At 45.5% G+C, this 24,513-nt stretch overlaps 1 protein-coding gene across 1 annotated transcript in view; it reads right to left on the reverse strand.

The window, feature by feature from the left end:
• The window catches only part of myo6a (myosin VIa), a 244,455-nt gene that overhangs the window by 5,669 nt on the left and 214,273 nt on the right, over positions 1–24,513 (reverse strand). The window contains 7 exon segments of the mRNA XM_052011416.1: positions 3,404–3,619; positions 4,736–4,867; positions 6,099–6,202; positions 13,952–13,990; positions 16,940–16,969; positions 17,299–17,340; positions 17,448–17,608. Of these exon segments, the coding sequence (XP_051867376.1) occupies positions 3,404–3,619; positions 4,736–4,867; positions 6,099–6,202; positions 13,952–13,990; positions 16,940–16,969; positions 17,299–17,340; positions 17,448–17,608 (724 nt within the window).

Below are 24,513 nucleotides of genomic sequence, written 5' to 3' on the forward strand. Positions count from 1 at the left end.
TAGAAGGGTGGGTTGGCAAGTTTACAGACAACACAAATGTTGGTGGTGTTGTGGATAGTGTAGAGGATTGTCGAAGATTGCAGAGGGACATTGATAGGATGCAGAGCTGGGCTGAGAAGTGGCAGATGGAGTTCAATCCAGAGAAGTGTGGGGTGGTACACTTTGGAAGGACAAACTCCAAGGTGGAGTACAAAGTTAATGGCAGGATTTTGGGTAATGTGGAGGAGCAGAGGGATCTGGGGGTTCATATCCACAGATCACTGAAAGTTGCCTCACAGGTGGATAGGGTAGTTAAGAAAGCTTATGGGATGTTAGCATTCATAAGTCGTGGGATCAAGTTTAAGAGCCGCGAGGTAATGATGCAGCTCTACAAAACTCTGGTTAGACCACACTTAGAGTACTGTGTCCAGTTCCAGTCGCCTCATTATAGAAAGGATGTGTAAGCATTGGAAAGAGTGCAGAGGAGATATACCAACATGCTACCTGGTTTAGAGAATATGCATTATGAGGAGGGACTAAGGGAGCTAGGGCTTTACTCTTTTGGAGAGGAGGATGAGAGGAGACATGATAGAGGTGTACAAAATATTAAGAGGAATAGATAGAGTGGACAGCTAGCGCCTCTTTCCCAGGGCACCAATGCTCAATACAAGAGGGCTTGGCTTTAAAGTAATGGGTGGAAAGTTCAAGGGAGATATCAGAGGGAGGTTTTTTACTCAGAGAGTGGTTGGGGCATGGAATGCGCTCCCTGGGGCGGTGGTGGAGGCAGGTACATTGGTCATATTAAAGATAAGCATATGGAGGAATTTAAAATAGAGGGATATGTGAGAGTAAGGGGTTAGATAGTCTTAGGCGAGGTTTAAAGGTCGGCACAACATGGTGGGCCGAAGGGCCTGTATTGTGCTGTACTGTTCTATGTTCTTGTTCTATGTTCAATGTTTTATACAGCTGCAACGTGACTTCCTGACTCTTATACTCAATGCCCTGACCAATGAAGGCAAGCATGTCACATGCCTTCTTTACCACTCGATCTACTTGTGTGGCCACTTTCAGGGAGCTATTTATTTGGAGCTCAAGATCCCTCTGTACATCAATGTTGTTAAGGGATCTACCAAGATCCCGTCGCTGTCTGTAACGAGTTTGTACGTTCTCCCGTGTCTGCGTGGGTTTCCTCCGGGAGCTCCGATTTCCTCCCACATTGCAAAGACGTACAGGTAGGTTAACTTGGGTTTAAAGTGGGCAGCGCGGACTCGTTGGGCCAGAAGGGCCTGTTACCACGCTGTAAATAAATAAATAAATAAAGATAAAATGACAGGCAGGTGGTGTCAGTTGGGGGGGCGGGAGCGGGGCAGGAGCAGGGCTGGAGTTGGGGGGGCGGGAGCGGGGCAGGAGCGGGGCTGGAGTTGGGGGGGCGGGAGCAGGGCTGGAGTTGGGGGGGCGGGAGCGGGGCAGGAGCGGGGCTGGAGTTGGGGGGGCGGGAGCAGGGCAGGAGTTGGGGGGGCGGGAGCAGGTGAATGATAGATGGAGACAGACAGAGGGAGGGACGAAAAAAATGAGAGGCAGATGGAGCGAGGTGGGGGGAGGGAAATGAAGATAGGTGACAGCTGCTGGAGGGAGATAAAGAGGAACACAAAGGGCCACCAGTGCTGGATCCGGATAAGTAAAGGAGGTGAGAATGGGAACCATTGGGGGGGGATGTGAACGACAGTTGGAACCGGATTTGGGGGGGGGGGGGGAGGAACTTGTGTGTGAAGTGGGTAGATGCAACCAGGAGGGGGAGGGGGACAAAGATTGGTGAAGGGGGGATGGGGAGGGGGTTTGAGAGAAAGGAGACAAAAATGGGAGGACTGGAGGAGGATCAGTAGGAGGGGGGAAAAAGGTGGGGGAAAAGGGGGAAAACCCACCAGAGGGGAGAGTTACCTAAAATTGGAAAACTCAATGTTCATGCCTTTGGGTTGGAGACTGCCCAGGTGGAATATGAAGTGTTGTTCTTCCAGTTTGTGTTAGGCCTCACCCTGGCAGTGGAGACGGCCAAGAATGGACAGGTCAGTGTGGGAGGGGAGTTGAAATGGTCTGCAACTGTGGAAAGTCAGGATGGCCACTGCAGACTGAGTGTAGGTGCTCTGTGAAACAGTTGCCCAGGCTGCAATTGGTCTCACCGATGTAGAGGAGGCCACATTTGGAGCACGGAATGCAGCAGAAGAGGTTGGAGGAGGTGGCATGCAAATCTTTGTCTCACCTCCATCCCCATCAGGAAGGTCTTAATACTCCCCGCTTCTTTCTAATCCAACCAGTTCCCTTCCACCACCTCTTTCATTCCCCCGGCTGAACTTGTTCTTAGAAAAGTTGACAATTGTTTTCCTCGACCCTCTGAGTCCCTCTAGCAGTTGGTTTGTTGCTCCACATTCCAGCATCTGTAGTCCTTGCATCTCCGTGGAACCACCAGTATTTTGCACCGATTTGGTATAGGCTTTTAAAATCTGGTTTTGCACTTCTCCTACATCACCTCATGATTTTGGGAGGAATGAATAAATAGTCTACATCTGATGACACATAAGGTATCATAATTGTGTGGAACAGATAGAGTGAACTGTAGTATCATTTTCTTGTCAATCATTATTTGCATTAAGTTCAAATGTTGTACACATTATGTTAGCAACATCACCAATAACTTGTCCTGGTCCAACCATGTAAATGCCATGGCCAAGAAAGTGCACTGGCCCCTCTACTTCCTCAGAAGCTTAAGGAAATTCAGCATGTCCCCATTGACTCTCACCAATTTTTATTGATGCACCACAGAAAGCATCCTATCCAGATGCATCACGGCTTGGTATGGGAACTGCTCTGCCCAAGACCACAAGAAACTGCAGAGAGTTGTGGACACAGCCCAGCGCATCACAGAAACCAGCCTCCCCTCCATAAACTCCGTCTACACTTCTCACTGCCTCAGTAAAGAAGCCAGCATAATCAAACATCCCACCCACCCTGGACATTCTCTCTTCTTCCCCCTCCCATTGGGCAGAAGATACAAAAGCCTGAAAGCATGTCCCACTAGGCTCAAGGACAGCTTTTATCGCACTGTTATAGACTATTGAACGGACCTCTTGTACAATAAAATGGAATCTTGACCTCACAATCTACCTCGACATAGCCTTGCACCTTATTGTCTGCCTGCACTGCACTTTCTCTGTAACTGTAACACTTTATTCTGTATTCCGTTATTGCTTTTCCCTTGTACTAACTCAATGCACTGATGTGATGAAATGATCTGTACGGATGGCATGCAAAGCAAACTGTTTTACTGTACCTCGGTACATATGACAATAATAAACCAATTAACCAGTATGCAGCTCAAAGCAAGACAGGGCATCCTGTTGTGAGTACCTTTTGCCTGCTGTCCACTTACCAGCTACCAATAGTATGGGAGGTTTGTCTGGATGGAGTTCCATCTGGCGCGCGATCCAGGGCCCATCAAAGTGCGCATACCACCAGCCTTTCTTCTTGTTCTGCGGCTCCTTGTACTGGTCAGCTGGCCGGATGAAAGGGATGCGGAAATAGCGTTGTGTCCGATTCTGAGCTATCTCCTGCTGCCGAGTGTGCAACTGGGGAGGATTCTGCTGAGCTAATGAAACCATTCAAAGCATTGAAATCAATATTTTCACTCAAAATTAAACCTAACAATGACTGAAATTATAAGTAACAAAGTACCTTACAGCTTGTCAGTTGCCTTGATACTGTACTGATCAGAAAAAATTGGACTGGATTACCTGGTATGATATTACTTGGCTTTCCATGTGGACAGTTACCACAAACAAGAAAAAGCACCAAAATGTGGAAACAATACAGCAGTAAAACTGTGCACGGCCAAGCTAGGGGCACCACAGTGACGCGGTTAGTGGAGCTGCCGCCTCACAGCTTCTGAGACCCAGGTTCAATCATCGGGTGCTGTCTGTGTGGAGTTTGCACGTTCTCCCTGTGACGGCGTGTGTTTCCTCCAGGTGCTCTGGTTTTCTCCCACATCCCAAAGGCAGGTTGGTAGGTAGGTTGGCTGTTATAAGACTATTGAATGATTCCCTAGTACAATAAGATGGACTCTTGACCTCACAATCCATCTCGTTATGGCCTTGCACCTTACTGTGTACCTGCACTGCACTTTCTCTGTAACTGTAAGATTTTATTCTGCACTCTGTTATTGTTTTTACCTTGTACTGTCTCAGTGCACTGTTGTAATGAATTGATCTCTATGGACGGTATGCCAGACAATCTTTTCCACTGTACCTTGGTACATGTGACAATAATAAACCAATTTACCAATTTATTTGGCCAATGTAAGTTGCCCCTTATGAGAAGGCAAGAAGTAGAATCTGGGGGGAGTTGATGGGAATGTGGGGAGAATGAAATTGGATTAGTGTAGGTAAGTGGTTGATGTTTGGTGCGGACACGGTGGGCTGAAGGGCCTGTTTCCATGCTGTACCTCACTGTAACTGTGACCAGATAATCCATTCTCTTCAAGTGATATTGGTGGACAACCAGATATTAACAAGTACACGTGAGGAAATTCTCCTGATGTAGGTCAAAAGTAGAAACATCACAGCGCCAGTGAGAGGCTAACAGTAGAGGGAGACAGCTTAAAACTAAGGTGTACAAATCAGTGATCACAAAGACACTTGTCTAAATGCAGCTAATCTCCAGGTCGCTGATTAAACCATTTAATTTCTTTTTTTATTTTCATCCTTACCATAGTCCGTGACGGATTTTGGAGCCCGTTGCTCTGCCTCAGAGTTGCGTTTTTTGTTCTTGGACTTCCAAGCATGGTAAACCTTCAGTCGCCGATGGAACTCCTCCCTGCAGGCTTCCAAGAGTTCAATATCTGCAGGTACACAACACCAGTCAGTCCCCACACACGTGCCCAGCAATGACCTGGGACGCTGAGCCTGTGAACATCAGTGCGCACAAAGGTGACAGATGAAAGGTATTTGATGGGACAGGACAAGGCCAAGCAGGGTTTTAGTGAGCACTAGTTTAAAGGGTGGGTGAGAGTCTAGTCAGAAGAGCAAAAGGGTAGCCAAGTCTTGAGGGGACATAATCCTGGCTTCAGTGCAGGCTGAAGCAGAGGGAGTATGCTGATGGTCTTTGTGATGGAAAGGATTTGGTTTGGGATGTAGAATGCCAGGTTATGAAGAGTCTGGTTCAGCCTGTGTCAGTGGTTTAGATGGATACAGAATCGAAGTCTAGGATGCAGCATTGTGGTGAAAGGTGACTAATGCCCAGCATGGGGAAACTGAGGCTCATCAACAAGTACAGAGACACTGGAATTGGTTGAAGCAGGAAGTGATGTAGAGCTGAGTGACTCCAGTATACTGATGGAACCTGCTCTCACGTCTGCAGATCACGTCAGCAAGGAGCATCAATGGATCAGGAAGAGGGAGGCCCAAGGATAGATCTTTGAAGGACCAGCTAGGGGGCGGGGGCGGTGGTGACAGTGTGGAGGCAGGAAGAGAAGTTATTGCCAGAGATGCTCTGGCTACCAATCACAGTGGTCAAGATAGAAGTCCAAGGCAATCCTTTGTGGACAGTCTGGAGTAGGACTTCTTTCTCCCCCCCCAGTGAGATGGAGACACCTATTGCTTGCTCCATTTAGCCTGCATTAAACAACTCAGATCTCTAACAACAGTTTCTGCTTTGGAGGACAGTGACCAGCATGCACCAGACCTTCACTGCACAGATAATTACTGGGTCAGTCCTCATCCAACCACATTGTTCTGTGCCCAACTGTTGATCTATTACCAAACATTTCAGACCCAAAATGTGTCTTCTGAATTATGTCCCCAGAGTTAGAACCTGCATGGCTCAACCAAACCAAGCTCAAGCTCTGCTCAAATTATGATAAACTTCATTTGTGGCTTTTTGTTGTAACTTGATAGCAGCAATTGATCTGACAACTTAAAATCCATTTATTGCAACCACATTAATATTAAACAAACTGAAAGATTCAATTCTCTCTCTGGATGGGTTCTGTTCTCCAAAGTGAAACCCTACTCAGGGCTTGGATGGACAGGCCATGACTCAGAGCCAGCCTAAAATACCGAGTGACTTCTTACCACAGGAGGTGTTGATGGCATCACGTAGCTCAGCGTATTTCCACTTGCTGAGATCGTGTTTCTTTGTACCAGCAGCAGCCTTGGTGGCCTGGACTTGTGGACTTCTGTTGAGAGGAGGAAGGGCAGTGAGACAACCTGGTAGAGCAACTAACCTTACACCACTCACTGGTAGTCAACCCACAGAAGGGGCGAGGATAAAGCTGGCTTCATTGTCCAAACAATCAGATAACGACCTGGAGAAAGGAAGCTCAGTTCAAATCCCTTCAGTGAAATGAGCAAAGCATTAGAAAGGGGTAAACAAACTGGTTCGGTAACTGCAATGTGAATTTAGCAGTGGCACTGGTGAGTTTTTCCAAAAACATTATTTCTGAATTATACCCTTTAGACCTTTAGGATTTAACTCATGAACAGTGTGCACATGAAGCGGCTGTACCAGATAAATCGGCTCCACAATACGAGGCAAAGAAAACCTCCAAATCCAGAAGCAAGGGAAAAGAAAGGATGGATGCAGGAGTGGCCCTGACATCTCCTGTAGAACTGGGGGTGGAAGCAGCAACCTGGACCTGAACCAGGCACCCAGATGCAAATGAATCTGTGGGTAAACGGTTAAAGATATACATTGCTGCAATTCCAAGTGAAAGGACATTTCAAAAGCAATTCATTAGGTCAAAGAGCATGGAAACAGGCCCTTGGAGCCAACTGGTCCATGCTGACCATCTAAGTTAGTCCCATTTGCCTGTGTTTGTCCCATGTCCCTCCAATCATTTCCTGTCCACGTACCTGTCCAAGTACCTTTTAAATGTTGTTAAACATCTGCTTCAACCACTTCCACTGGCAGCGCATTCCAGAAAGTGACCACCCTCTGGGTGGAAAAGTTGCCCTCAGATTCCTATTAAATCTCTCCCCACCTTAACCTATGCCCTTTAGTTCTTGAGTCCCCAACCCTGGCAAAAAGACTGTACATATTCACCCTATCTATGCCCCTCATAATTTTATCCACCTCCATGAGGTCAACCCTCATTCTCCTACACTCCAATGAAGAAAGTCCTAAGCTGCTCAACCTCTCTCCATAACTCAGTCCCACGAGTACCAGCAACTTCCTTGTAAATCTCCTCTGCACTCTTTCCAGCTTAATGGCATCTTTCCTATGGCGGGGTGGCCAAAACTAAACACTATATTCCAAATGTGGCCTCACCAACATCTTGTACAACTGCAACATAACATCCCAGCTTCTACACACAGTGCCCTGACTGATGAAGCCAGTGTGCCAAAAGCCACCTTCACCACCCTGTCTACCTGCGACACCATCATTGTTTAAATTCAAGCCATCACTCAGACCTTGCTGGATTATGGAGCACTATAGACTTTAGTTTAACAGAGAAGGTTAAGTGCTGGGTCAAACTGTCCCATTCCCTTTCAGCAGAAAAGTACAGAGTGGAACATGAAACCACAGGAAAAACCTCACAAAATGACTGGGAGTTTCCCCAGAATCAGTGATTATGGTCACCAGGGCTGCCTACAGCAGCCTCGGAGATCCACAGTTTAAATTTCTTCCTGCAGTGCACCCACACTCACAACAACCAACCAGTGAAGGAGTGAAATCAGAGAAGGGGTCAGACATGTAACAGCTAATGCGGAGCGATTTGGAATTAAAAGGGCAGCATCAGCCACACTGACCAAACGACTATCATACAAACCCATCAGGTTCACTAGTGTCCTCTATCTGTGCTGTCCTTACCTGGTCTGGTCTAGGGGGCTTCAAACTATTAACCTAACAAGGCATTCCTGCACCCAACTACTGACAAAGCGCAATAAGAATAGAGCTGGATGGGCCGTATATTGACCAAAAATTCTGCAATCTCACCGTTCAAACCTAGTGGTAATAGAGACAAGGGGATCAGGTACATTGGAAGACCACCACTTCCATTTCCCTCTCCAAGCTGTACACATCCTGACTTGGAAATTTGTCTCTGATCCTCTACTGTCACTGCACCTAAAGCTCTGAACTCGCTACTCAATAACACTGGACTACCTTCACATAAAGGACTACGTGGTTCGAGAAAGTGGTATCACCTCAAGGAGAGATAAGGATGGGCTTTAAATGCTGATCTTGCCAGCAATGACCACACCCTCAGCAAGAAGAAAGAATAAAAGGTGGCAAATGAATCCTGTGGGTAGTCAGTTAAAGATGTGCGCTGATTTAATTCCAAGGGAAAATAAGTTTCTTGATCAGATGTCTATCAGCTCATAGGATCCTTCACCACACATGGTCACTGAAGTAAACTTGACTTCAAGAGGAGAGGGAGAAATGTGTGATTAAGTTTCACAAGATCAAATGTTACACAGTCAGAACGTCACATAACCAAACCTCCAGAAACTTTTCTGACTACAGCTGGTCACTCTACTGTCTATACAAGTGATAAAGAAAATAAACAAAATCGGAAGCAAAGTGCAGGACAGCAAATTTCCATTGCCCTCCATTCCTGGTACAGTGGGAGCAAACAATTAAAGGAGGCCACTGTGTTGTGTAAAACAGCATTTTAGACTAGCATCTCATGCTTGGAAAGTCCAAGAACTGAAACTCTGGCATTTGACTATGATCTGACTGTGTTGTCCGAGAGACTGTGGACAAACAAGACTTTGTCTAGTCAACCATAATCAAGCTCTTAGTTTAGTCCAACCAAAGACTGGAACAATCCCTCCCTTTCCCCCCCCCCCATCACACTCACACAAGAAGACTTTCACTTGGGCATGAGCACAAGTAACTTACATTCTTAGCAATAAGAAATTTATCTCCATTACTGCATCAGCCTACTTCCACCTCTGATTGGATACCAAACACTCCACATTGGACTGGCGGAGATTTAACATTAATAAAGTTGGTGTGTAAAGTGTGAGGGTGATGTGAAGGAAAGACCCCAGAGACTGCAACCCACCAACTGTAAGACCTGATTAAGTTAGAAGTCAAGGTCCATGTCTCCACAGATGTAATATTGTGTCATCAGAGCAGAACAATTTAGTAAAGTCTTCAGAGATATCATACAAGTGCTTCCTACACAGCCAGTTCCACTGATTTCTCACATGGTTAGTGAGATGAATGGTTAATTATTCCATTGGAGCTATTGTTTGGTGGATATGGATCAGGACAACTCCTTGTCCCTCCACCTGCACTCCGGCCCCTGAACTGGAAGGCAGTCTTCAACATCTCACAAGTTCAGCAGCACCAACCCTTCCACCAAAGTAGATTTCTTGGTTTTAACGCCAAGCTGCACCGTGTTTCTTTGGACACAAAACACAAAGACGCAGCACACGGAGCTTTAGGTGTCAAAATGAGTTTAACCAGCAGCATTGACAGTAAAGAGATTTGATGTAACAAAGATCATCCCATTCTAACCCTAGTTTACTTAAGTCCTAAGGATTTACTTAAATTAGCTGTTCTCATCTTCAACCTCTGGGGGTGAGTGGGTCAGGCAGTCTCTCCTTCCTGCATAGTGTCACTGCAGTAATCCATCTGACAGATCTGCAACCATCCACCACAATCTGACAGATGGTCAGTTTTTACATCCTAGTTCCCGGAGAGACATGACTGGCTCCACTGCTGCTCAAACATTCAGTGAACAACCACTCAGGTGCAAGGCTCTCCCATTCTTGCTGCAGGACCTTGCACATTGGGACACTTTGATACTGGTGTTGCCTTTCTTTGATTCAGCCACAAACAGGAGACAAGCTCGTCTTTCACAGATAACTGATGCTCTCCATACCAGGGACAAGGAAAGGGTAATCCAGCAGAACTCTTTACTGATCAATAAACTACATCTCAGTCCCTCCAAACACCAACTAGAGCCATAGAGTTATACAGCATGGTAAGAGGCCCTTCAGCCCAACTCATCTGTGCCAATCAAGTTGCCTAACTGAGCTAGTCCCATTTGCCTGTGTTTGGCTCATATCTCTCTAAACCTTTCTTATCCATGTAATTGTCGAAATGCCTCTTAAATGTCGTAACTGTACCTGCCTCTACCACTTCTTCTGGCAGCTTGTTTCATATACCCACCACCCTCTGTGTGGAAAAGGTTGTCCCTCAGGTCCCTTTTAAATCTTTCCCCTCTCACTCTAAACCTATGGCCTCTAGTTTTGAGCTCCCCTTCCCTGGGGAAAAGACTTTGGTTATTCACCATTTCTATGCTCCTCATGATTTTATAAACCTCAATGTCACCTCTCAGCCTCCTACACTCGAGGGAAAAGCATCCTAGCCTATCCAGCCTCTCTTTCTATCCCAAGCCCTCCAGTCCCAGTAACATCCTCATAAATCTTTTCTGCACCCTCTCCAGTTTAATGACATCTTTCCTACAGCAGGGCACCCAGACCTGTGTGCAGTACTCCAAATGTGGCCTCACCAACGTCTTGTACAGCTGTAACATGATGTCCACAATTATTTCAAACACAACACCAGCTTTTACATACAACTTTAGTAATCCTTCATGAATAACTAAGACTATTTCACAAACATTGTAAAATTTGATGCATCCTTGACCTAAAGAGTGAGGCTTTTGTCATCATTACGTAAGCTGAAAGACTCTCTCCTTAGTCTTCAATGGCATTTCATCTCTAATCCTCCAAGCAATGCAAAATATGAACCTATGTTTCCGTAAGATTTCCAAGTTATTATGACACAAATTGGAAAAATATTAATAAAAATACTGTACTTAAGATTGCTTCAGAAATGTTAACTGATCTCCATTCAGGTGAGTGATGCACCAAGTCAACATGCCTTGAATGTAGACATACTTCCAAAGCTTTCACCAAACACACTGACAGATGCTGCCTGACCTGCTGCGTTCCTTCAGCATTTTGTGTGTTGCTCCAGATTCTAGCATCTGCAGAATCTCTTGTGTCGCCAGATAATTACAGCTCTAACATCCCACGAGCACCAGAGTGTGCTTATACTTGATGGAGCACTCACTGTTTTTCCAAAAAAAAAATAAATTTTCCACTGAAGCAACACACACAAAATGCTGGAGGAACTCAGTAGGTCAGGCAGCATCTATGGAGGAAATAAACAATTGACGTTTTGGGTCGACACCCTTCATCAGGGCTGGAAGGCAAGAGGGCAGGAGTCAGAATATAAAGGGAGAGGGAGGATCACAAGCTGGCAGGTGACAGGTGAGTCCAGGTGAGAGGGGGAAGGTAGGTGGGTGAGGGAGGGGGGGTGAAAGGGAGTGATGTAAGAAGCTGCGAGCTGATAGGTAGAAGAGGCAAAGGGCTGAGGGAGGAGGAATCTGGTAGGAGAGGACAGTAGACAACAGGATGAAGGGAAGGAAGTGGGGAAATAGATGGGCAGGTCATGAGAGTGGAGGAGGGGAAAGAAGGGGTGAGGGGGCCACAGGAATGAGGGAAAACAAAAGGGGGAGAGGGAAAGAAAAAAAAATGGGGGGGAAGGGTTACTGGAACTTAGAGAGATTGACGTTGAGGCCGTCAGGTTGGAGACGACCAAGGCGGAATATGAGGTGTTGTTCCCCCAACCTGCGTCAGGCCTCAACGTGGCAGTAGAGGAGGCCATGGATAGACATGTCAGTGTGGTAATGGGATGTGGAATTGAAGTGGCTGGCCACTGGGAGGTCCTGGCTGTTGCGGTGGATGGACCAAAGGTGCTCGACGAAGCTGTCATCCAATCTGCGTCGGGTCTCACCGATGTACAGGAGGCTGCACCGGGAGCACCGGATGCAATAAATGACACCCTCAGACTAGCAGGTGAAGTGGTGCCTCACCTGGAAGGACCAACTGGGGGCCCTAAATGCTGGTGAGGGAGGAGGTGTAGGGACAGGTGTAGCACTTTGCATGGATGCAAGGATAAGTGCCAGGAGGGTGATCGGTGGGAGTTATGGAGAGACTGATCCCTGTGGAAAGGGGGGGGGGGCGACGTGCCTGGTGGTGGGATCCCACTGGAGGTGGCGGAAGTTACGGAGAATGATGTGTTGGATGCGGAGGCTCGTGGGGTAGTAGGTGAGGACAAGACGTGTAGTCACCCTGTCAGTTCCCACCCTATCACTTGCAAGGATCCCACCCCCTTCTCTCAGTTCCTCCCCTTCCACTGCATCTGTTCCCATGATGAAGCTTTCCATTCCAAGACAGAGATGTCCTCTTTTTCCAGTAACCGGGGTTTCCCTTCCGCCACCATCAATCCAGCCCTCACCCGCATCTCCTCCATTTCCTGTACGTCTGCTCTCACCCCATGACCCCCTTCGATATAACAGGGACAGCATTCCCCTTGTCCTCACCTAGCACCCCACGAGACTCCGCATCCAACACATCATTCTCTGCAACTTCCGCCACCTCCAACGGGATCCCACCACCAGGCACATCTTCCCCTTGCGCCCCCTCTCCGCTTTCCACAGGGATCGCTCTCTCCACAACTTCCTTGTCCACTCATCCCACTCCACCGATTACCCCCTTGGCACTTATCCCTGCAACCATGCAAATTGTTACACCTTCCCCTACACCTCCTCCCTCACCACCATTCAGGGCCCCAGACGGTCCTTCCAGGTGAGGCAGCGCTTCAACTGTGAATCCGAGGGTGTCACTTATTGCATCTGGTGCAACCTCAACATCGGTGAGACCTGATGCAGACTGGGTGACCGCTTCGTCGAGCACCTTTGCTCCATCTGCCGCAACAGCCAGGACCTACTGGTGGCCACCCACTTCAATTCCACTTCCACTCCCATACTGACATGCTTTAGAGTTAGCGTTAGGAGTCCACGGCCTCCTCTACTGCCACATTGAGGCCAGATGTAGGTTGGAGGAGCAACACCTCACATTCCACCTTGGGAGTCTCCAACCTGATGGCCTCAACATCGATTTCTCCAACTTCCAGAAACCCCTCCCCTTTTTTCCCTTTCCCTTTCTCCCCCCCCCCCTTTGTTTTCCCTCATTCCTGTGGCCCCCTCAGTCCTTCTTTCCCCTTATGACCTGCCCATCTATTCCCCACCTCCTTCTATTTATTCCATGGTCTACTGTCCTCTCCTGTCAGATTCCTTCTTCTTCAGCCCTTTGCCTCTTCCACTTATCAGCTCTCAGCTTCTTACAACGCTCCCTTTCATCCCCCCCTCCTCCACCCACCTACCTTCTCCCTCTCACCTGGACTCACCTATCACCTGCCAGCTTGTGCTCGTCCCCCTTCCCTTCCATTCCTGATGAAGGGTGTCGACCCAAAACGTCGACTGTTCATTTCCCTCCGTAGATGCTGCCTGACCTGCTGAGTTCCTCCAGCACTTTGTGTGTGTTGTTCCAGATTCCAGCATCTGCAGAATCTCTTGTGTCTCCAATTTTCCACTGAAGTTTTCTATTGAAAACCAAATGTTCCAATAGCAGGTTCACCTGCAATTTTCTAAAGGTAACAGATCTGTCACTTGTAAAATGAAAACCAAGCATTGCTGTGTGGAAGAGCAGAAGAATAGACCCACTCAGATATCCTTAACAAAAAGCCAGCATTTTCACAGTGGTGATGAGCTCTTAAGTATCTATGAATTCACTGGGTCAAACATCAGAGCGTCATGGATCACATTCTAGATGAGTGTGAGCAACTGAAGCTGGAACAGCCCCAAGAGAAGGGGTCAGCAAGCATCACTTCCAGCAAGATTGCATCTGTTGGGTGTACACTTTGGATTTACAACTAATCAACTGTCGGATAAAGTTACATCTGTACTCTGTCAACAGACACAGCACACAGAAAAAATACCCCGATTTTAATGTTTGAAAAACAGTTTTACCATGAAGATATATGTCAACTTCCAGTATGTGCTTCTTGGGCAAGGTGTTGATAGTTTAATTCACATTTTAAGCAGCAATATGTTACCTACCTAGCCAGATAATCTGACATTTCTTTGGCCATTTCATCCCTGTAACATAAACAAGATCCATAATCCATGCATGATTCAAAGTGTATGAATGCATCACTGGTAAAATAATCAGGTTTGCATTTGGCTCACCATTAACACACAAAAGCAAAAGATTCATTCGAACAGATGGCTCACAGAAAACTCCAGTACATGAGCTCTTGCATAGAGAACTCGAGAAAGTGGCAAACCTAATGTATCAGCAGAAAAGGCTGCGTTAGAAACCAATGGAAAGCTGGTAGCAGAACACCTTCGCAAGTGTAGATGTGGTATAGCAAATGGCATAGCCCTTCTCTGCGACATGTGGAGCAGCCACCTCCAGTACAACAGCACACAAGTATCCTTCAACATTCCCAACCTGCGCTAGCTTTTACATCTTGCTCAATGTACTGAATGTGAATTCTAAAAACTGGGCAACAGATCCCAAAGGATTATATGAAAGTAATGTCACACAGACACAAATGTTAATTTAGATTGGATTGAGTGCTGCAATTATATTAATAAATGTTTTTTTTTCAAATGTGTTTCAATTAACCAAATCATAGCCATTCTCTGTGTCCTCACAACAGACCTACCCCTCTTCTAAAAATGAACTGCAAAGTTTTTAAATAAAGTTGTAATCTCAAATTGAAAGATGAAACTCAATGGGAACTACAATTAACCTTCCAAGTTGCACAGTTCATCAACTAATCAGAAGCAATCCTTCCTGATTGAGGTGCGTATGACTATATTTTATTTGCACATAACTGAATAATCACAATCTGGGAATTTAGTTGGTGGACACCCTCTGGAGCATTCCTTTTCCAAGCAAAACGAATGAAAACTAGGTGGTAGGTTAAAACAGAACCTCTGCAGGAGTGTTATACAATACATGAAAAGAAAGAAAATTCAAGGTTTGCTTTTTTTTTGTTAAAAGGCATTACAAGAGGAAGGAGTTGGGTGCAGAGGAAGAACTACAGATCAAGGTGCGGTGAAGGGTTTAGATAGTCATTTTTTTCCCCCAGAGAAATGCCACACAAGCATTCCTGGGAGTTGAATAATTCTCCAATGAAATTATTTGTCTGGATTGCCATTTTATTACTTTTAGACTTGTCTTAAGTAACAATGTTTAAAAGGAAGGTGCTGTCTTGTAGATGGTTCATTACTGCTTTCAGCAGGCCAGAGTTGCACTGGCATTTACTGTTGATCAATGCCATACCTCTCGGGTTTTGAGCCCATATTTCATTTAATGAGGCTGCATGTGTTTAATTATCCTTGCAATGCTTTTTTGAATTAAGACTAGTCAATCTCCAATGCAGCTGCACATGGAGAAGTTAGGCAAAGTGCAATCTTCAAGTGAAATGTGGACAGATAATTGGACAAGGATTCACATAATTCACACACAATTTTAGTATCATAATTCTATAAACTTTGGCATTTCTTTTATAAATTATTTATAATGAAAACCTGTTGTCATGTAAACTTGTCACCTTGTATTTTGTTAAAGCCTCCTGCCACTTGGTACAACATTCTAATGGGTACATGTAATTGGGAGTTTGACAAGTATCTGCAGGCAATTTCCATTATATGTACAGATATAGGAATTTATAGTGGGAAAACTCTGAAGGACAATACTTGTATTTTAAGACAAGTGACAAGTATTTTTTTAAAGATACTGGAGATAATTCATCAGCTACAAAAGTATCTTGTATATATAGAGTACGTTGCTTAAACAAAATTTAACTGATGGTAGTTTCAGGATATTTTAAAATGTTTTCATTCTTGACCTTTTCTCAGGTTCACCTGCCTGTTAAAATGACAGAGCAGTGCAGAGGAAAGTGAAGTTTTAGAGTCATACAGCACGGAAACAGGTCCTTCAGTCCAACTGGTCCATGCCGACCAAGATGCCCATCTAAGCTAGTCCCATTTGCCCGTGTTTGGCCCATATCCCACTAAACCTTTCCTATCCATGTACCTGTCTAAATGTCTTTAAGATATTAATGTACCTGCCTCAACCATTTCCTCTGGCAGCTCATTCCATATACTCCCCACCCTCTGCGTGAAAAGTTTGCCTCTCAAATTCCTATTAAATCTCTCCCCTCTCACCTTAAACCTATGCCCTCCAATTCAAGATTCCCCAACCCTGGAAAAAAGGTCTCTGTGCATTCACACCTTTATAAGATCACCGCTCATTCTTCTATGCTCCAATAAAGTCCTAGCCTGCCAAACCTCTCTCTATAACTCAGGCCCTTCAGATCTGGCAACATCCTCATAAATCTTATCTACACTCTTTCCAGCTTAATGGCATTTTTCTTATAGACCAAAACTGAACACAATATTTCGAATGCAGCCACACCAGCATGTTGTACAACTGCAACATAACGTCCCAACTTCTATACTCAATGCTCTGACTGATGAAGGCCAGCGTGCCAGTCCCAGCCCAGTGTCAGCATTGAGCAGCAAAGTCATGGACAAAAGGTTGATGCAGAGTAAACCTTCTTTCACTCAGCCCTCATACCTTAACTCATGCTGCCTGCTGAAACAAGTCTGATGTTTCTCCATTTCTCACAACAGCCACCTTGTAGTTTCTCAGTCTGACAATGAACTGCAAATCAGCACATTTGTGGGGATTATTTTAGCCATAAAGAAAAGTAGGTTGAAACCTCCCAGATGTGGCCAGCACACAAGCAGGAGCAGACACTCCTTCTGGGATGGAAACTCCGTACCTTTCAACCATTGCCACTTCCACTGAATCAGCAAGCAGAAAGAGCAACTCTTGCAAGCAAGCAGGAGTCAACGAAAATGTATTGGGACTGCAAGTCAGTTTAAGAAGATTGAAGTGTTAACTTTGTGATTTTTTTTTTAAAAAGATGAAGAGGAAGACAACTGCACCACCACCTTGAACATTATCCAAAATAGCCCCATCACCAATACCCAAAAGTGCAAGTGAAACAAACAACAGAAAACTCATACATTGTCATTTTGGATGCTGGCCGAGCAGATCTGAAAACAGAACAAATGTTGGTTAGATTCCTCTGGATACATAAACCATACACCTTCCCACAAGCAAGACACCTCAAAGTAATTCAGTGCATTAATTTTACAGCTGAGACCTAGTCCTTTGGATTATAAATATTCTCCAAATTCATGCAAGAATCATGATGATCACAAAATCACCCTAATCATAAAATTATTTTGATTCATTAATTAACCCGATTTTTTGTAAGGGAACCAATGTGAAGGAACTCTGCAATTAAGGTAGCATGATTAATATGCAAAGAGTGTGATTTATCAAATATGCAAGATAATAAGTGCAGGGTACATATCCATACTTAGCAGCAGCTGCAACAGGTTGGATGCTTTTAACTTCAACACTGTGAAAAAGAAGACATTTACCATTAAGCTTCTGATGTGAACAACTGGAAGAATCAGAGGAAAAAGACAGCAGGAGAGAAGGTATTAAATGTTTATAAATGCCTACCTCTTAATTCCAGTGTCCATCGGAGACTCATCAGTGATAAGCTCAGACTCACTGCGTGCGATTCTCATGGCGAGCTCCCGATCACGCCGCTCTTGTTCGAGCAGTGCCTGTTTACGGGCTTCCTCCTCACGCTCAGCGGTGATCTGTGCCTCCATTTCAGCCTGACAACCAGAAAGAGGTTCATTAGGTTGCTTAGACCTCAGTGAATGAGTTGGGTATTGGGACCCACTCAGCAGAACCTGGGCCACCGTGTGTCACTTTCCTCATTCTGTTTATGGAACAAACATAGTCCTTGGGATGGATGTCATTAATTGTAGTGTAATGTGGTTACAAAAGTGCAAGTGTAGCAGGAGCTGGGTTCACCTTGTGAACTCCATCATCACTACAGCTTCAGATCGACGTACCTTAGTCTACCATAACCTGCAGCTCCATTTCCGCACTGATTACAACCTTGAGGTTTACACTCCACATATTCTCATTACACAAATACATTAACCCAAGAGCAAGCTCACCCTCTCTACTCAAGTCAGCATTAGTTAGCTCTTGATATGCCAACTTTGAAGTTTTCCTCCTGTCTTTGGTGGGAGTTCTGCGAGTCCCTCCCTCTCTGCTCCCTGTTTCCAGTTTCTACTACTCTCCTGCTCTTCAACCTTAGAGTCATACGGCATGGAAGTGGGCCCTTCAACCCAACTGGCCCATGCCAACCAAGATTCCAAATGAAGCTAGTCCCATTTGCCTGCGTTTGGCCCATATCCCTCTAAACCTTTCCTATCCAAGTATCTTTTAAATGTTGTTAATATACCTGCCTCAACCACTTCCTCTGGCAGCTCATTCCATATACTCACCACACTCTGGGTGAAAAAGTTGCCCTTCAGGTTCCTATTAAATCTCTCCCCTCTCACCTTAAACCTATGCCCTCTAGTTCTTGATTCCCCAACCCTGGGAAAAAGACTGTGCGCATTCACCCTATCTCTGCCCCTCATAAGGACCATGTCCTTACTAAGACTCACTACTATAGCCACGTGTCCTTCAATTACAGGTAACCCTCAGCCCCTGTGTTCCCCTCTCTCTTTCCTTCTGATCCTCCTCTGGTCCTCCCATTTTTGTTCCCTTTCCCATACCCCCTCACCTACCACCCACTTTCTGGTTCCACCCATCTACTACCCACACATTTCACCCACTGGATCCCCTCCCCCATCTGCCCTTCACCCCTCCCTTCATGGTCCACATTATCACCTTCCTTGCTTATCAGGTTCCAGCACTTGTAGCCTTTGTGTCCCCCCCTCATCAACCCTCCACAGCCTGCGTCTCCACATTTACCCTCCCCTCCCCCCACCTGGCTCCATCTGCCCCTTTTCTTTTTCGTTGCCTGCTTCCAAACATCCCCTACCTGGCTCTTGTCTCCCTACTCCGCCCCTCCCCTTGCCAATCATCCCTTGCCCCTCCTCAGTCCACCTATCACCTGTCGGTCCCTGTCCCACCACTCCCCCCCCCCCCCCCTTCTGTACACCAGTCATCTCCCCTCTCAATCCTGATGCAGGGTTTCAACCCAAAACATCAACAATTCCTTTCCCCCCCCCATAAATGCTGCTCGACTGGCTGAGTTCCTCCAGCAGTTTGATTTTTCTCTCTTGCTAATCTTGGAGTTAATCAATGCTGTTATGCATGAGCATCCAGCAAGCTAATTGGCCAATACTCCCGTACGTGGACACAGATCACTAGATTGCAGCTTTGGCTATTGATCAGATTCAGATTACCAGGGTATCACTCTCATAAATGTCCAATGAAAACAATTTGCTCCTTCTTCACAATCTATAAACAAGTTTCAAATGTTAAGAATTGTTTCTTCAACTTTACATTTAAAGGATACAAGGAAGACTCAATAAAATTGGGGCTTTAAGATGTATACTGAGACGTGAGGGAAGAAGTGAAGCATGGATTGTGAGGAACTTCTACAGACAATGTGGCCCTTTGGTCATGTTATCAGTCAACTTTGAAACTTTGTGATTTAAACCCAAAAATATAGCTTCACAGAGGAAAACGACAGAGATGGGAGAAAGTGAAAGTTCTGGGGGCAGGGAGAGCAGGACCGGAGGTGGGGAAGCGTTTGGGCAAATTGATGGGGAATGGAGGGTCACAGGCTCACAGAGCAGGTTGGAAAGTGCTGCCAGTCAGTGAGGAAAAGAGGACTTGTGTCTGAAGTTATTCAGTCAGAAGATGAATTAGACCAAGGAAAAGTTATCCAAAGTTCAAGGAATCTAGTTTAACCCAGAAGGAGAAATCGTGTAGTACTGATGGACTGATTCTATCATGACAGTTCTAAAGTTGCAGGGAAAACAAAGCAAATAAAGGAGTACGTGTGAGGGGTAAACTCGGAGAGAAGACATGCCAAATGAATCAGGAACAATTTACAATAGTGGAGGACTCAGAGGAGGCACATTCTGCATGGCATTGACAAACCATTCAAGAAGATACAGAGCCAGAGAAACACAAGAGGCAATCAACCTTTAACATAATTATATCCTTTTCTGGAAGAAGAAACACAGAAGTCATTTCACTAACCCTGACTTCAGTAGGTTGCTCTTGGGTTATGTTACTGCATTATGAGAATATGTGGAGTGCAAAACCTCGAGGTTATAATCAGAGCTGAAGTGCAGCTGCAGGTTATGGAAGATTAAGGTACGTCCATCTGAAGCTGCAGTGCTGATGGAGTTCACATTAAGGTGAACCCAGCTCCTACTGCACTATTGCTCTTTTGTAACCACATTAGCTGACAATTTACAACAGCCATCCCAAAGACTATGTTCCTTCCATAAACAGAATTACGAAACTAAATCGGTGTCAAAGACAGTGGCTCAGAGTTAACTGAGTGGGCCCTAACGCCCACCATCGCTGCTAAACTGAATTAATATTGTGCACTAAGCTTTATGGCCCATCTTTTAAACTGAGCGGCTTGCTAGGTAATTTCAGAGGGCAGCTTTAAGAGTCAAGCACATCGGTGGGTCTGCAGTCACGTAAAGCTAGACCAGGTAAAAGGGGCAAGTTTCCTCCCAAAATGGCATTGGTGAACCAACTGGATTTTTTACAACAATCCACTAGTTTCTTATGGCCATCATTACTAATTTATTCACATTTAATTCTAAATATGTCAATGCAACTGAATGTCAAGAATATTCAAAAAACGTAAGAATTTAAACAAGTAAACTATTTTAAAAAATTAAATCTAAAAGGAATAAAAAAATCATGTTAAGAAACCAATCTCTCTTGGATAGTTAAAAGAATGACAACATCCATAAATTATTACAAAGACCTTGCCTGCTTCTTCCCCACAAATTCTACATTCAGATAAATGCGCCATCAGATCCTACAGTGGGGTTCACCTGCCACTCTACCTGAGAGCAGACTCCGCAGGGTAAATGTCAGAGACTTTCCAGCAAGGTGCAGCTTAACCTTCAGACTCCCTGCAGAGTCCAGTGGTAGTTTGCAAAGGGAAATCCCCAGTAGACTTTTAAGACTTCCACATTCCCGCTGAAGCCCTGAACTTGCCAGCACTGATGGGACTGAATTCCACACACAACTGCAAAGTCCAAACCAATTGTGTCCATCCACTTTGCTGCTGATTGCTCGATCACTGATTACTGATGGTTTTCATATTGATTTTACTTGGATAAAGAGCAGATTATCTGTTTGGAACAATCTGAGAACATTCCAATACATCACCCTAATAATATAAAGGCGGGTCCCAGTGACATCTGTGGATATTGTAGTAGTGGGACTTATCCACCACCATGCCCTTTTTACTGTGTGTGTTCAAATGCAGAGCATACACAAGCTCACCATAAGGGAGGGGGCAGTGCTCCAAGAAAGGGAGGTTTAATAAATCAAGAGGAAGTGAGAGAGCGGTGCCACAGGATAGGGAGAGAAAAATTGACAAGCAAAGTGTGACAGTTTGGGGCACAAAATGTAAACAAAAGTATGCAGCAAATCTAATCCAGAGTTAGCAAACCTGTAAGAAAAATCAAAGCCTAACGATCTTTATTTGAATGCATGTAGCTTTTGCAGTAAGACAGGTGAATTGACAGCACAAGTAGCAACATACAAGTGTAACATAGAACCATAGAACAATATGGCACAATACAGGCCCTTTGGCCCACCATGTTGTGCCGCCCTTAAAACTACAACTAAGACTATCTAACCCCTTCCTCCCACATATCCTTCTAACTTGAATTCCTCCATATGCTTATCTAACAATCTCTTAAACTTGTCCAATGAATCAGCCTCCACCACCACCCCAGGCAGCACATTCCATGCACCAACCACTCTCTGGGTGAAAAACCTCCCTCTGACGTCTCCCTTGAACTTCCAACCCAATACTTTAAAGCCATGTCCTCTTGTTTTGAGCATTGGTGCCCTGGGAAAGAGGCGCTGGCTGTCCACTCTATCTATTCCTCTCACTATCTTGTATACTTCTATCATGTCTCCCCTCATCCTCCTTCTCTCCAATGAGAACAGCCCAAGCTCCTTTAATCTCTCCTCATAATCCATACTCTCTAATCCAGGCAGCATCCTGGTAAATTTCCTCTGCACCCTTTCCAATGCCTCCACATCCTTCCTATAATGAGGCGACCAGAACTGGACACAGTACTCTAAGTGTGGTCTAACCAGAGTTTTGTAAAGCTGCATCATTACCTCGCGGCTCTTAAACTCGATCACACGACTTATGAAAGCTAACATCCCATAAGCTTTCTTAACTACCCTATCCACCTGCGAGGCAACTTTCAGTGATCTGTGGATATGAACCCCCAGATCCCTTTGCTCCTCAACACTGCCCAGAATCCTGCCATTTACCTTGTACTCCACCTTGGAGTTTGTCCTTCCAAAGTATACCACCTCACACTTCTCTGGATTGAACTCCATCTGCCACTTCTCAGCCCAGCTCTGCATCCTATCAATATCCCTCTGTAAGCTTCGACAACCCTCCACACTATCCAGAACACCACCAATCTTTGGGTCATCTGCAAACTTGCGAACCCAGCCTTCCACCCCCTCATGTAAGTCGTTAATAAATATCACAAAAAGTAGAGGTCCCAGAACTGATCCCTGTAGGACACCACTAGTCACAGCCCTCCAATCCGAATGCACTCCCTTCACCACAACCCTCTGCTTTCTACAGGCAAGCCAATTTTGAATCCACACGGCCAAGCTTCCCCAGATCCCCTGGCCTCTCACCTTCTGAAGAAGCCTACCATGCGGAACCTTGTCAAACGCCTAACTAAAATCCATGTAGACCACATATACTGTACTACCCTCATCAATCTTCCTGGTCACCTCCTCAAAGAACCCTGTCAGGCTTGTGAGGGAAGATCTTCCCTTCACAAAGCCATGCTGGCTGTCCCTAATCAGTCCATGTTTCTCTAAATGCTCATAGATTCTATCTCTTAGAATCCTTTCCAACAGCTTACCCACCACAGACGTAAGGCTCACCAGTCTGTAACTCCCTGGACAATCCATACTACCTTTTTTGAATAAGGGGACAACATTCGCCACCCTCCAATCCTCCGGTACCATCCCCGTTGACAATGAGGACTCAAGGATCCTAACCAACGGTTCAGCAATCTCCTCCCTCACCTCACGAAGCAGCCTGGGGAATACTCCGTCAGGCCCTAGGGACTTATCTGTCCTAATATTTTCTGACAACTCCAACACATCCTCTCTCTTAATATCTACATACTCTAGAACATTACCCTCACTTACATTGTTCTCAGCATCATCAAGACCCCTCTCCTTGGTGAATACTGAAGAGAAGTATTCATTGAGAACCTCACCCACTTCCACAGCTTCCAGGCACATCCTCCCACCTTTGTCTTTAATCGGACCTACCTTTACCCTAGCCATCCTTCTGCTCTTTACGTACGAGAAAAAAGCATTGGGATTCTCCTTAACCCTACTGGCCAAAGCCTTTCCATGTCCCCTTCTCGCTTTCCTCAGCCCTTTCTTAAGTTCCTTCCTCGCTACTCTATATTCCTCATGAGCCCTGTCTGATCCTTACTGCTTACACCTTATATATGCTGCCTTTTTCTTCCAAACTAGTTGTTCCATCTCTCTCGTCACCCACGGTTCCTTCACCCTACCATTCCTTCTCTGCCTCACCGGGACAAATTTATCCCTAACATCCTGCAAAAGATCCCTGAACATCAACCACATCTCCATAGTACATTTCCCCTCAAAAATGTCACCTCAATTTACACTCCCAAGTTCTCGCCTTATAGCCTCATAATTCACCTTTCCCCAATTAAATATCTTCCCATCCTCTTTGCTCCTATCCCTGTCCATGACAATTCTAAAGGTTATGGAGCAATGGTCACTGTCCCCCAAATGCTCACCCACTGAGAGATCTGTCACCTGACCCATTTCATTACCTAAAACTAGATCTAAGATGGCATTCCCTCTAGTTGGCCTGTCAACATACTGCATCAGGAATCTGTCCTGGACACACTTAACAATCTGCACCCTGTCTAAACTTTTGGCACTAAGTAGGTGCCAATCAACATTTGGATAGTTGAAATCTCCCACTATAATAACCCTGTTATTTTCGCATCTCTCCAAAAACTGCCTCCCAATCTGCTCCTCAGTATCCCTACTGCTACCAGGGGGCCTATAGAATACTCCCAGGAGGGTAACTGCCCCTTTCTTGTTCCTAACTTCCACCCATATTGACTCTAGAGGGGATCCTTCTACATTATCTACTCTTTCTGCAGCTGTAACCGTGTCCCTGACCAGTATCGCCACCCCTCCTCCTCTTCTCCCCCCCCTCCCTATCCCTTTTAAAACACTGAAAACCAGGAATATTCAATATCCATTCCTGCCCCGATGTCAGCCATGTCTCTGTAATAGCCACAATATCGTAGTCCCATGTACTTATCCAAGCTTTCAGTTCATCTCCCTTATTCCTGATGCTTCTTGCATTCAAGTAAATGCACTTTAGCCCATCCACCTTACTACTTTTGTAGCCTGTCCTTTGCTTCTCCTTCCTCAAAGCCTCTCTACTTGTCAGATCTGACTTTTC

The sequence above is a fragment of the Pristis pectinata genome, chromosome 3, assembly GCF_009764475.1.
Source record: "Pristis pectinata isolate sPriPec2 chromosome 3, sPriPec2.1.pri, whole genome shotgun sequence".
Taxonomy (NCBI): domain Eukaryota; kingdom Metazoa; phylum Chordata; class Chondrichthyes; order Rhinopristiformes; family Pristidae; genus Pristis; species Pristis pectinata.